At 41.0% G+C, this 13,950-nt stretch overlaps 1 protein-coding gene across 1 annotated transcript in view; it reads right to left on the bottom strand.

Moving 5' to 3' along the window:
- Positions 1-330: 330 nt before the first annotated feature.
- Positions 331-13,950, bottom strand: part of tbkbp1 (TBK1 binding protein 1) — a 29,533-nt gene continuing 15,913 nt past the window's right edge. Inside the window, exons 3-10 of the mRNA XM_086064474.1 lie at positions 12,968-13,093; positions 10,144-10,248; positions 9,923-10,070; positions 8,842-9,044; positions 8,064-8,125; positions 6,209-6,324; positions 4,469-5,223; positions 331-3,529 (exon numbers count right to left, since the gene is read on the bottom strand). Coding sequence (XP_085920600.1) covers positions 3,401-3,529; positions 4,469-5,223; positions 6,209-6,324; positions 8,064-8,125; positions 8,842-9,044; positions 9,923-10,070; positions 10,144-10,248; positions 12,968-13,093 — 1,644 coding nt within the window. The 3' untranslated portion in view covers positions 331-3,400. The remainder of the gene's footprint in view (positions 3,530-4,468; positions 5,224-6,208; positions 6,325-8,063; positions 8,126-8,841; positions 9,045-9,922; positions 10,071-10,143; positions 10,249-12,967; positions 13,094-13,950) is intronic.

Here is a 13,950-nt window from a genome sequence, read left to right as displayed (position 1 = left end):
AGATTAGAAATATGAAAAGCAAAATGAACTGAGCTGTCACCGTCTTACAAATGCAATTATGCCATCTAGTGGCAGAAAACACAAATCAATATCACATTCGTTTTTTACAGTACATCTTTTTAATTAACTCAATTTCATGAATTATTATGAAATTACTAAAGATTTCAACTAGTTTTTTTTTTTTTTTGCTTTTATGTTAACAAGAGTATGAAAACTTCGATATTTTATCATACATTTAGAACACCCCTATTCATGTCACAAGTTTTAAATTTGTGAAAACATGAAACGAGTGAAGCTTTTTCAAACTGAAATGAGTCAAGGAAGGCCGAGTTGCAGTGCAAGTTTATTGGTTGGACTATTTACAGACACAGGAAGAAAGAAAGACAAAAAAAAGGCGACATCGAGATGTCTCGTTACGTCTCCGTTGGCAGCATCGTGTCGTGTTGCAAAACAACAATCACAATCGTGTAAAAGCCGCTTTTTTTGTCTCCTGAGTGGAGGAAACGTCGTGGAAAAGAATTCTTTGTTCCTCTGCTTGGGTTGCTTTTGCAGTTCTCCTGAGTCAACGTAGAAAGACGGAAAGAAAGAAAAGCAAGAGGTGCGCACACGACCGGAGAAAGCGTCTTCACGTCGGCGGCACGGAAAAGAATCGTAAGAGAATATAATCATCGGATTCGTTGATAATTGGGACACTTGTTTGTCATGAGGTTTCGGAGAAAAGTTGACGTCGGTTTCATGAGGAGATTTCAAATTCCTGATGTGTAAACGCATACTTATAATTGAGCCCAAAATGAGGTCCCATTATTGTCTATGACAGGGTGGACAACCAGTGACCTGCGGACCGCATGTAGTCCGTGCACACGCTCTGTGTAGCCCCATGATTACGATTTTTTTTTTAGGGAAATTATCTTGTTTTTGGTTTTTGGGGGTTTAATGGGGAGAAGATCTGTTTCATTTTTTTTTTTTTGTGTGTGTAAGATAAATGCTGTTTTTGGCTGACATCTGTGAATTCACCTGTTTGCTGATTTTTTTGTTTCCTAATATTTTTTTTACATTATTATAAAAAAAAAATTACTATATATTATAAATTTTTATTTTGTATTTTATTATTATTATTATATCATTATATTATTATTATTGTAAAATAAATAATAATAATTCTTATTCTTATTATTATTAATTATATAACTTCTGTATTATTATTTTGGGGGGTTGCCTTTGTTTTGTTTTTGAAATTCCCCCCCAGAATTTAACAAATAAAAAAATGCAATAGGTGACAATTATTTTGTATTTGTATTTTTAGGTCATTATTATTATTATTATTATTATTATATATTATATATAATAATTATTTCTATTACTTTTTGAATTATTATTTTTGGGGCTGGCCTTTGCATCTCGTCTTGCAATCAAAAATGCAATAGGTGACAATTATGCAAGTTTTTTCCCCCCACAAAAATATGACAGCCATTACCTTAATTATTATAATTGTTTTCCAATGATAATTCCACTGTATCCGGCACCTTATCGTGAGGGTTGTTCGTGTGGCGCGAGTTGACCGGATTTGCAAGTCGAGACGCAATTGTGACAAAGCATCGAAAACTCGCCATTTGGCTTCTCGGCGCGTTTTTTGACATTTTTTCGGGCTTTGTTCAAGAACTCCACCGATATTCTGCTCTCATCATCTGTAGTGATGTCATCATCCTGCGACGCGCATGGCAGAAAAGTAGCCCTTTTTAAATAAATCGCTTTTTAGAGAGGAGGGGGAATATGCAGGACACGAATGTTGATTGGTTACTTTTGTACATTCACAAACTGAAGCCAGTTAATGTTGCTGAACCTCCGCAATAATTATTTTCTGAAGCGACGTTATAATGACGGGCAAAAGGGTACAAAAAAAATAAATAAATGCGAACGCTCCGACAAGATAGCATCTGTAATCGTCCGGAAGTGATCATGTGACCCGCAAAACCTCAGATGAGCTGACATCAGTGTTCTTATCAAGGTACACCAGCAGGCCAACACGTTTTTTTTCTTTTTCTTTTTTTTTTTTAAATTTTTGCCGTTTGTGGTCTGGCCGACATCGTGTTGTGTGGGTACGCTAGATAGACAAAAGTATTGGGACACTTCCAGGAAGAGGGGGGGAAAGTGTGGATTTTCTTCACTTATTTTGTCCGTTTTGGGAGGTCAAACGTCAACAAGAGGGAAAATCGGAAGCATTTGATTCGGGCGACAGTGACGGTGATCATTCAGGGGTATTTAGTTTTATGTGATTTAAAATTACATTTTACATGTTACATACATAAAAATAAAAAAAAAGTTGAATTTATGCAATTTAAAAAATGAAACCTTTGGCCACCCTTGGATTCATTAAGTGACCCAATACTTTTGTCCGTAGTGATTTTTTTGTTTTGAGGAAGACTCCCAGTGCACCTCGTCTGTGTTTTTCTGTACAACGTGTGAAAGTTTGTGTCACCAGCCTCAAACGTGCTGCAAAAATAGAAATATTTTTTGTTCTTTTTTGCCTTGACAGATTTACAATATAAATATCATAATGTATATAAGGGGGGGGGGGGGGGGGCTTGAGACAGACACACAGCAGAGGAAAGAACTAGCATAAAGTGCTAAGTTACTTTTTTTTCTTTTTTTTTCCTTTTTTTTTTTTTACAGGCCGCAAGCGTTAAAAGGTATAACGTGAGTACGAATGTTCATGTTTCATGCCAGACGGATCGTGTTTGAAGCTTGGACTGTGAAGGTGACACCAACATGCAGAGCCACTCGACCGCCATGAAAAAAGGCAAAAGCGAAAGAAAAAGCACGGGACGTGACTCACAAAGCCAAAGAAGGAGCCGTTCACAGGGTTAAAAAAAAACAAAAAAAACAAGTGGCCATCTTGCTTAGTCGTTGAGTTGCAAATGTCTGGGAAACTTTCAATGGGAATTAACGGGAATTTGTCAAAATAATAAAATAAATAACCAAACTAAAATTGAAAAAAACACACAAATATTTCAATATATATAATTTAATATAACATATAAAAAATAAATTCCAATTTCGATTTTAATATTTTTGGGAGGTCCTACTGAGATCTGGAGATGTGGGGGGGAAAATTTTAAAAATTATGATTCTTCAATGCCCTCACTTGTGGGCAAGGAGAGCTACTTTGCCTAAATTTCTGCCTGAATTCCACATTCCCATTAAATGACACTAAATTTCCAGTTCACTCCCGCAGAAAGTTTCCACTTTGGAATATTTCAAGAATTCCTCCGTTTTAAGTTCCCATGAAAATATACCAGCGACTTTCTGTAACATTTCCAACCCCATTTTGGTCATTGAAGTTTAAAAAAACTAAAATAATTCCCGTAACCCTCTCATGTCGGTCCTCCGGTCGCCATGGCGATCAGATCTTGCTGTTCTCCAGGTGGGAGTCAATGTGCTTGATGAGGGCATCGTCAGGGTAACCGACGGGGAACATCAGCTGGCACAGCGGGCAGCTCCGCACGTCGCTTTCCTCCGTCTCCATCCAGAGCTGCGGATCGACACAGGTGGCCGGTTAGATGCCGCCGTGGTCACCGGCCTTCTTTATGCGTCTCGCTCGTTCTCGTATGAGTCACCCTGACTGCTCGAGCGAGTGTGCGATGTGGAAATAGATCCGTCGAGTCGATAATGACTCACTGGCGCGCTATCTGAACCCACGCTATAGTTTTCAAGCTAAACAACACTAGAAGTAGCGTTTGTTAAAATAAATGTCAATAAGTTATCACATATTTACTCTTATAGTATTGCAACGCATGACTCATGCTCTTGCAGCTGCGAAAACCGGAACTGTGCCCTTATCACAAGATAGCGGCTGAACTGTTGAACTTTGACCGTTGAAACCTACAGCGTCGAAGAAAGACACGTCTATATTATTATCTGCACAATGACTCATATGCGCGATGGTTGCTGCTGTGTCTTCCCCCAACCTTTAGAGCAGCAACGTTTGTATAACCAGGGAACTGCCCTAAATGAAATAAAGAGGGGGCTGGGCAGAATGTGCTTCAGAGCGGTAGGAGTTTGTAACTGTGCACATCTCTGTCCGTTCTCCTCGCGAGCAAAAATAAGTCTCTTGTCTTCCTTCCCTGTCTGTTGTTTATTAAATGTTCTAGGTTGACTGAACCTGACAACGTTAGCGTCAATTTGTGCACCCCAGACTGATAATGACCAGCGAGTGAGAATTGGCGCTAAGGAATTTTTTTAAAGTACGTTTTAATAAGTTAAAAATTCAGAAACGTATCTAGCGGGATAAACTGACAGTTTCCTAAACCAAAAATGTATAATCTATGAGCATTTGAAACGCATATCAAAAGGTTGGTAAGTGACTATCGATGCCACAAGTTAGCACCATTACGATTAGCGACAATTGCTAGCATGCTAACATGGCTAGCGGGCAGAAATGCTAATATGAACATGAAGGGTCACCACTCACATTGATGGAGGGCCACGACTGAGCGTGCTCGGCCGATATGTAGCCGGACTGGGGGTGGCAGCCCAAGGCGTTGGGGCACTGGGGGGCGGGGAAGGCCGAGCAGGACGCCGGACCCCTCATGGTGCCGCTGGGCACAACAGCGGAGAGCGTGCCCAGCGTCCTGGGTGGGCTGATGGGATGTGGGCAGGTCCACTCCTCCTCGTCTTCGGAGGACTGCATGGGCGGTGGCGGGCCCTGCGCTGAGGGCGGCGGTGGCTCAAAGCGCAGGGGAAAGGGCATGTGGCGCATGGCGTTCTCGTCTCCTCCGCCGCCACCCTGGTGAGGGGACGATGCCCCTCTGTGCTGCAGGCCTCCGTGAGGCGAGTGCTGGGGCGTCTGTTTGGAATAGCCCTCCACAAAGGGGCGAGGCTTAGGCAGCGTGGACACGGGGTCCAGGGAGAAGCGCGGCGGACACTGGTACGCCGACGGGTCGGTCACTTCTGAGTAGCTGCGACGGCCTTGGAAGCTGGCGCGGAGGTGCTGGCTGGGAGGGCGGCACGAGTACGAGGCCGGGCCCGCCTCGCTGACGTCCAGCAGGGGCGAGCGGCGGTGCGTGTCGGGCGAGAGGCGCTGCAGCACGGGCGAGCGCCGTTGCTGTATGGGCGAGTGGTGCGCGGACGGCTGCGGCACCACCGGCGAGTGGCGCTGAGAGATGGGCGAGCGGCGCTGCGACCCGGGCGAGTGGCGCTGGTGGTGGATGGGAGAGTGCAGCTGGACTGCAACCACACGATTAACACACATTGCATCAGTTTTGTAGGACTTTTGAAAATGTATTCAATACATTTATTTTACACCACTAACTTGAAAAAATAAATAAATAAATATATATATATCAATTATTTTATTTTATAAAAAAAAAAAATTATTACAAAATTATAAATATATATGTATAGTTTTTTGAAAATTATTTTATTTTTTTAAGTAAGACTTCGCCTTGTAAATCCTGAGATATCAATCTAAAATGAGGAGAAACTGCGGGTTATATATATATATATATTAGTTCCCTGCACTTGTTTGACATGCTTCTACTTTCCCTTTTCTCAGCTGATTTTCACCATTCCAACGTCAACCTAATTATTAAATTCACATCTTCTGTGCTATTATTTTTCTCATTCCAAATGTTCGCAGTTTTCCCAAAAGTTTACATTTTGACACAAAAAAAATGCCATTCATTCCCAATGAGACATTCAACAAGCAGGTTTCACATCGTTCCAACTCAAAAATATTCAGCTCATTCATTCATTCAGCTCACTATTTCATCATTTCTCAACACTTCGAAAACGACCTACGTACCAAAAATTTCACATTTTTGCAGTAATAGTCAAGTGTTTCCCACACCATGTTAATACTTGGGCGGGCCACCCAAGTAAACCTGCCACCACCCAAGTAGATTTCAAAAAAACGTAATAAAAATATCTCACGACCAGATACACCTTCATGTAACATTAGTTCGCCGTCCCTCACTTGTGGATCGTGAGATTAGAGGCGACGCAAGTCGCAGGACTGAGTATGTACGCTATTGAACATTTCTATATTTGGCACAAGTACATCTCTGACGTTTCCTGTAATGTCGATGCTTGTCAAAGGAAACGTGTTCTGTGCCATCAGATGGGTGGAGGTGTCAAAAAGTAGGTGTTGAAACCCCCCAGCAGCTCGTTCAAAAATCATCGAAATGCTGCCGTGTCCTTGCGGATGTCTCACCCGGACTGTGCTGCTCTTGCGAGGCTTTTCTCAGGATCTCGGTCTGCTTGGAGCTCAGCGCCCGCAGGCGGCTCAGCTCCTCCGTCAGCTCCGTGTAGGCCAGCGCCAGGTTGACCCTGGACAAATATGTTGCGTTTATATATTAGCCTTAAACTAAATATACGAGAAACTTATGATCACCAAAAAAAAAAAACGGTGTGATCAATTTGATGCAAATGACTACTTTCCTATTGGTCTGAGTCGACACTGAAAAGTCAAATCGTACACAATAAATTCAAGCTGTTTCCAATTTGTCGGTGACCTCCGAGAGGCTAATTTCAAACATTATTGGCATTTTTGTAGCGGATCTCATTAGACGGCGTGAAAGTCGTCTTTCCAATTGTACGGCAGATTCTCAATCATGAGTTTACAATTCCACGCATTTCACAGAAGTTGACTCGTGCAGGAACACAATGCTGATTACAAGAAGACATTTATTTAAAAAGATCACCAGATTGACACTTTTGACTCATTTCTTTGTTCGGGAGTTAGTTTTTTTTTCTCTCTTTCTCTATTTTTTTTCTCTTTATGTTGTATTAGGAGCATTTACTGGCAGGGTTTTTTTTTTTTAATTTATTTATCTATTTTTACAATATAATTGAAGAATTTTTTTTTTCCACGTCTGCTCTAATATCATATTTTCAAAGTTTGGCTTGTTTTTGTCTTGTTTGAATCATTATTGACTTTTTGCACTTGGGGCGACCATTTGCAAAGAAGTGAAGGAGGTAAAAAAGTCATTACGCCCACTACTGGCTCGTTAGTGCCCAGCATGAGATGAATCACAACTACAACCGCCCAACGCTTTTTTTCTTCTTCTTCTTTTTTTTTTTTTTTTTTTTTTTTTCTACCAACCACGCACACACATACTTTCATTTTCTCGATTACTAATGTTTTACTACTAAAGGCTTCAAGACGAACAAAAGTATTGGGACATGTGAAAGTTTTGCGAAAAATGGGGTGTTTGTACAAAAAGTCTAGGGACAACTGCAAAATAATTTAAGAAAATATATATTGTATAAAAAAAAAAAATTCACATTTGGACAAAAGTATTGGGACAGGCAAAAGAGAACGCGGACAAAAGTCTGAAGGAGGTTTAGTCGAGAAGAATGTGGCATTTGGACAAATGTTTCGTGAAAATAGAAAATGTGGAATTTAGACAAAAGTATTGGGACACCAACGGGAAGGAAATAGTGAAAAATGGTGGCATCGCGTTTACTATCAAATACAGAAAAAAACAATGTCTTATCGAAGTCATGTTTTGTTATTTCTTGGCCCCAGAAAAGTGCTCACTTGTCTTTTGCCACCAATTCCCATTTGCTCATAAAAACGCTGAAATTCTATCCGAGCTTATTCTCAAGAGTTGTGCCGTTTACACTAAATGCTCTAAATTACAAGAAGGCTTCGGGGGGGTGGGGGGTGGGGGGCTATCAGTGGGAGGGATGTGAAAGCAGTGAGTAAACCCGTGCCTTGGCAGCGGTCTGGAAAGAAAGAAGAAAGACACACACACACACACACACACACACACACACACACACACACACACTCATCTTTTACTTTCATTTTTCAACCCATCAAACCATTGCTGGCTTTCGCTGAGTAAGAGTCACCTGCGGTCGGTTGTGTTTCTATTTCTATTTCTATTTCTATTCGTTTCGGACTACGTTTTCTTATTTCCACTCAATCATTGAACAAATGATTTCTTGAGAATGGAGCAATTATAGGAAAAAGAGCAGCTCCAACAAATATTACGGCCCTACTATGCCCTCCTCCTCGTCCATCTTTGCGCCCCCCCCCTCCCCCCCCCTTCCCCACTTACTGCTCGTCTCCCACCTTCTTGATCCACTCCACGTCGCACTGCTTACACGGCGATGGCATCTCCTGCCAAAGTAGAGCGAGAAATTAGCTTTAGTGTGCTCGTCAGGCGGAAAAAGAGTGAGTGATGTTTTTGTTTTGTTTTTTACTCATTCACTGCCATTGACGGCGACTATTTCTATTAGTTAAACTTTTTTTTTTCTCCACTTTTGCTAACAAGAGTAAGAAAACAAATATTGTACATTTAGAACAGATATAAAATTTGTGATTAATCGTGAGTTAACTATTGAAGTCATGCGATTAATTACAATTAAAAAAATAAATAATCGCCTGACGCCCTAATTTTAATAATCTTTTCTTTTTTTTTTGAAAAAAAATCATTTAAAAAAAATAAAAGAAAAGATTATTAGAAATTAGGTCACATGACTTCAATAGTTAACTCACGATGAATCACAAATTTTATATCTGTTCTAAAAACTTTTTTCTAGCTTTTCATACGCTTGTTAAAAGTGGAAAAAAATGTTAAACTAACAGAAATAGTTCAAATGAATTTTTGAGGTCTAAAGCCGTCAATGGCAGTGAGTGAGTTAAGAATAGCATACTAAACATAATATACAGTAGACAGGGACATAGCTTTGTCTAATTGAAAAAAATAAATCAAATCAATAAATTTAATTATAATAATAATAATAATAATAATAATGAATAAATAAAATCAAAAACAATTTACTGTATTTCTAATATTTGACAGAAAGGGGGGGGGGGGGCTTGCTGTCCCTCACCCTGTCCCGCTGGCCGCCCTGCAGCTGCCTGACGTCCTCCCTGAGGCGCTCGCACTGCGCCTTAAGCTCCTCCTCCCGCTGGCACGCCCCCTGCGCCTCGTGCCGCGCCCCCTCCAGCTCGGCCTCCAGCCGCTGCACCTTCAGGTCGGACAGCGCGTCCAGGCTGCGCGAGCTCTGCAGCGTCATGGCGGGACAGTCCAGCACTGGATGCAAGCCGATCACGGACACGCACAGAAAGGAAAGTGAGAAAGTGTGCAGTCTGGACAAAAGTATTGGGACACGTACAGGAAGGAAGTTTGAGTAAACGCTCAAAAGAGGCGAAATGTGGAATTTGGGCGAAAGTTTTGGGACTCCAGGAAGAAGTGAAGAAAATGTATAGTTGTATTAAAAGTAGGGGTGTCAAAATTAATCAGTTTTTTTTAACACGTGATTAATAACCGCCCCAGACACGTCCACGTCAAAATTTAGCAGTAATAACTGTAATAATAATGCATGTATTTGTGAAGACTTGGAGTCAATTTTAAAAATGTGCAGAATTTTACAAGTGACTTCATGTTAAAGATTAGATCGCTCTGAGCTGTCGCCAACGTCTTAGTAAATCAATTATGCCATCTAGTGGCAGAAAAATGACCAACACAAATCACGTTTTTACAGTACAGTACATCTATAACTACATTTTATCAATTATGAAATTACTGTATCAATGACTAAAAGTTGCAGCCATCTTTCTATTAGTTTCACATTTTTTATCACTTATGTCAACAATAAAAAAAAAATTATTGTACCTTTTAGAACAGATATAAAATGTGTGATTATTTGTGAGTTAACTATTGAAGTCATGAGATTAATTAAAATTTGTAAAAAAAAAAAATAATCGCCTGACACCCCTAAACAAAAGTATTGGGACACCCACAAGAAGTAATGTGGAGTTCAGACAAAAGTATCGGGACACCTTACGGAAAGTGAAGCAATGTGAAGTTTGTACAAAATATTGGGACACATTTGGATCGTGAAGTGTCGGAACACAATTCAGACAAAAGTATTGGGACACTGTCCCGAACACAGGTGCGTTCACACTCACTGTGCACGTCGGGCCCTGCGTGCAGCTGCAGGTACTGCATGTCTTTGCTGTGCATCTGCACGTTGAGCTTGTGCAGCGAATTGTCCCGTTGCCGGAGCGCCACCTCCAGGCCCAGGATGCGCTCCACGTGCTTGTCCACCAGGCCCGTCTAAAAGCACACACGGGGGGTCACATGATCAACGGCGACCGCGCGACCACGCCGGGGACAAGCAGACACAGACCATCTTGTCCAGGTCCCTTTGGAGGTTGCTCTTCTCCATGTGGATCTTCTCGTAGGCCTGGATCACATCCTCCAGCTGCTCCTCGCGCTCCTTCCTCTTCTGCAGCTGAGAGAGAGCAAAGACCAGGAAACGACAGCACACTTTTTTACTCCACTTTGTCCAACTTCTCCACCAAGAACAAGAAAAAGTGAGCCAAAGCGAACGAGGCCAAGCGACGCGGCGTGGGAGATGTTGTGTAAGAGGAGGGGAGGAGGTCCTTCTAGGACACGCGGCGGCTCCGACATGTTCGTCACATTCAACGCTTAACTCGTCCCACGACGCTTTGCCTTGTTTGCAGCGCGCCCTCATTAGAAAACTTGCTCCATGTGAGTTGAACATGCTTTTCTACTTTAAAAAATAAAAAAGTAAAAAAATAAAAACGCCACCAGTGACTGTAAAAGCCCAAAGTCAAGTTATCCAATCTTGCTCAGTCACAAAAAAAACAGGCAGGCAAATTTAATAAAAAGTTTTTTTTTGTTTTTATTAAATTTGAAATACATTTGAATAGGACAAAAAAATGTGAAAGAAGGTAAAGATAATGAAATTCGAACAAAAAGCAGCCAGGCAAATAAAAAAAATAAAACAAGATGAGGGCAAAAAAAATAAAATAAATAAATAGGAAAAGATAATGACATTAAAAAAAAAAAAAAAACAGGCAGGTAAATTTAATTTTAAAAAAAGAGGTAAGGTATAAGGTAAAGATAATGAAATTCTAACAAAAAGCAGGTAGGCAAATTTGTTTGTTTTTTTAAAGATGAGGACAAAAAAATGTGAAACAAGGTAAAGATAATGAAATTCAAGCATCCGTTACATTTAGCATAGTGTCTTGCTCATTAACCACAATCAACATGGCATGCCAATATGTAAAGCCAAGTCTGTTTTTCAAGCCGAGCCTTCTGAATAGCAGGTCAAAGTCTCATCTCTTAAATTTGAGCCAAGCAAGTCCAACAATTGCTGACTTCATCTGAAGTCATGTGACTGGAGTCCGCCCCCCCCCCCCCCCCCCCCAGCTCTCCATGCGTCCTCATCCGTCGACTTCACGCAAAAGAATTGATGCAGGCCGGCAAGCGCATCTTGAGCAACCCAAACATTTTTCTTGCTCTCTACCGCCCTCTAGATGTCGTCACTGCTCACATGATGCCGCTTCCTCCTCTTGTGCCGCATCGCACCCGCAACTTAAGCCGTCCTTGCCTTCGTCCTTCCTCTGTCCTTCTGGAATCCCAGCCGGCTATTTGAACTCTTGTTCATTTTCTACACGGCTGTTCTGACTGACTGTTTTGCTTACTCTCCCGTTTGGACACGGATTCCCACACGGTGGCACAGGGCTTTAATTAAAACCCCCTTATCTGCACATGAAGCCAAAAATGGCAGCCAAGCATAATACAAGCCAATTATAATTTAAAGGTGTACATTTAGTCGTCCCCCCAAAAAAACACACACACGGGTGCTGGGCCTAATTAAAACAAAAATAATTGGTGGAAAAAGCAAGCAAAATTCACCTTACACTGGTTAAACCACAAGTCCAGGCATGACATCAGTCCTACCGGGACCGACCAATCAGAGTGGAGGGTATTGTCACATTGTCAAATATTGCTTTAAGCGCCATCTTGGAATGGAATGGAATCAAATATAATGGAATCGAGTGAGTACAGAGCGAAATTCATTTTATCGTCCAAGAAAACTAAAAAATTAAAAAAAAATTTTTTTTTTAATAAGATAGTAACACCTAGCAGGGGGAGACAGGAACAGGAATCTGACGGGTTTGATTTCTTAGATAGGAAGTAGAAAACATGTGAGATGATATGAGGTATGAGAGAGAGGGAGGGAGGGGAAAAGCAAGTCCCAGACAATGCTCCCATAAGGGTAGGTGGGGGGCACAGTGTGGGATCTGGAAAAAAAACCCTACACCATATAGTGACTTAGAAAAGCAAGTTAGAGCATACACTCTTAAAACTGCTTGGTCAAAAATAACCCAATATTGGTCCAAATTTGATCCGCCCTGCTACTTTGGTACAGAACGTAACCCATTTTTTAATTAATCACAAAACAACCTAAAATTGGGTCAAATTGACCCACGTAGAGGGTCGGTTTTGTATCAAGACAACCCAATTATTTTTTTCCAACCAATTTTTTTCGTGCAAAACAAAGCTCAAAACCCTCTTAAAACCGCTCGGTCAAAAATAACCCAATATTGGTCCAAATTGGACCAACCTGCTACTTGGGTACCCAACGTAACCCATTTTTTTAATTCAAAACAAAACAACCTAAAATTGGGTCAAATTGACCCACGTAGAGGGTCGGTCAAATTTTGGACCAAAAATGGGTTATTTTTGACCCAACAGCTTTAAGCGTGTACACATTGAGGGGCAACCCTTCTGTGCGAGATGTTGGCTCGTGCTGTCACTATCAAATATTTTTAGAATTGATTCATCTAGCGATTATTTAATCGATTAATCAACTAATTGGATTAATTTGAATTTAGGAGATTGTAATCTGTGCACATCTCTGTCCGTTCTCCTCCGGAGTAAAAAATAATCTAAGTCTCAACGGCTCTACTGTTGGCCAAGAAACAATATTGAAAAGAGAGGCAGTGAAGTGAGCTTCATTCCATTAAGCCATAGCTTTGTCTAATATATATTTTTTAAGTGCTTTGCTGCCATCTTGTGGCACTTATAGGCAATTACGAAGGTGGCTTTTGAATACTACTTTCCAGATTTTTGCCATGTTCCGTATACCAAACCGACCTTCGGGCAGGTTTTCTTTCCAACTAGCATCGTGTTCGCACCTCATGCGTGAGGATGTTGACCCTCTGCTGCAGGTTGTCGTTCTCCGAGTGCAGCAGCGCCGTCTCCTTGCTCTCGAACGAGCAGTACGAGTTGGCGTCCTCGCCGAACTCGCTGATCATCGGGAACTGAAATACACAAAAGCGGCAAATGTGTCAGCGCGCAGTTCTGAGGTTCCGGGTTTGATTTTCCACTTCGGCTTTCCTGTGTGTGGTTTCAGGTTTGGTCCAAAAGTCGGCAGTAATAAGATCCCTAATGAGGACCGACCAGCCAAATCGATTCTTTCTTTTTTTTGCATCACATGATCACTATGCCTTGAATTTTTTTTAAATTATAACTTGATGCTCCGTTGTCCAAAAATTTGCACAATTCCTTGATAACTCTTTGTTTTGTTTTTCTTAGCGCTTAGAGTCGGGTTTTTTTTTTTTTTTTTTTTTTAATGGTGGAAAATACGTGCATGTTGTTGTTCTGTTCTGTGTGTGCTATGTATATATGCGAGGTGTGAGTTCACACGCTGCGACTGCGTGCTCCAGTGACCGAGCTCTGTGGTGAAAAAATAACACGTCTTACACGTGTTGCTACTGTAAATTTATTTTTGGAGAAGACAAACAATTGTAAGCTATGTTTCGGTACAACCTAAATACAATGATAACATCACCTAATGTCAGACAGACAAGCAAAACCACATAATTAAATTTTCAATTATCATTATCATTAAGTTTGCTCTGTATTTGAATGCAGTGGCGCACTCTGAGATACAACTTACAGTAGTTGTGAAACTCTTCTTCATTTTTGCCCGCATGACTGTATTGATCGACACACTGCGCACTAAAAGAGCCGCAATGAATTACAATTAATTTTCAAAATAATAGCCACAAATGAAGACATTTCACATACCAAAGTCCATTTTCCACATTTCTTGACAGATTCGAACCATTCCAAATTCAAACTGTTAATCTCACTCATCTTCAATGTTTTTTTTCCT

Source organism: Leptonotus elevatus, chromosome 20, assembly GCF_054856555.1.
Source record: "Leptonotus elevatus isolate MCC_2025b chromosome 20, RoL_Lele_1.0, whole genome shotgun sequence".
Classification (NCBI taxonomy): domain Eukaryota; kingdom Metazoa; phylum Chordata; class Actinopteri; order Syngnathiformes; family Syngnathidae; genus Leptonotus; species Leptonotus elevatus.
Note: the sequence above shows the minus strand (reverse complement) of the source record. Positions and strands in the feature narration are given on the sequence as shown.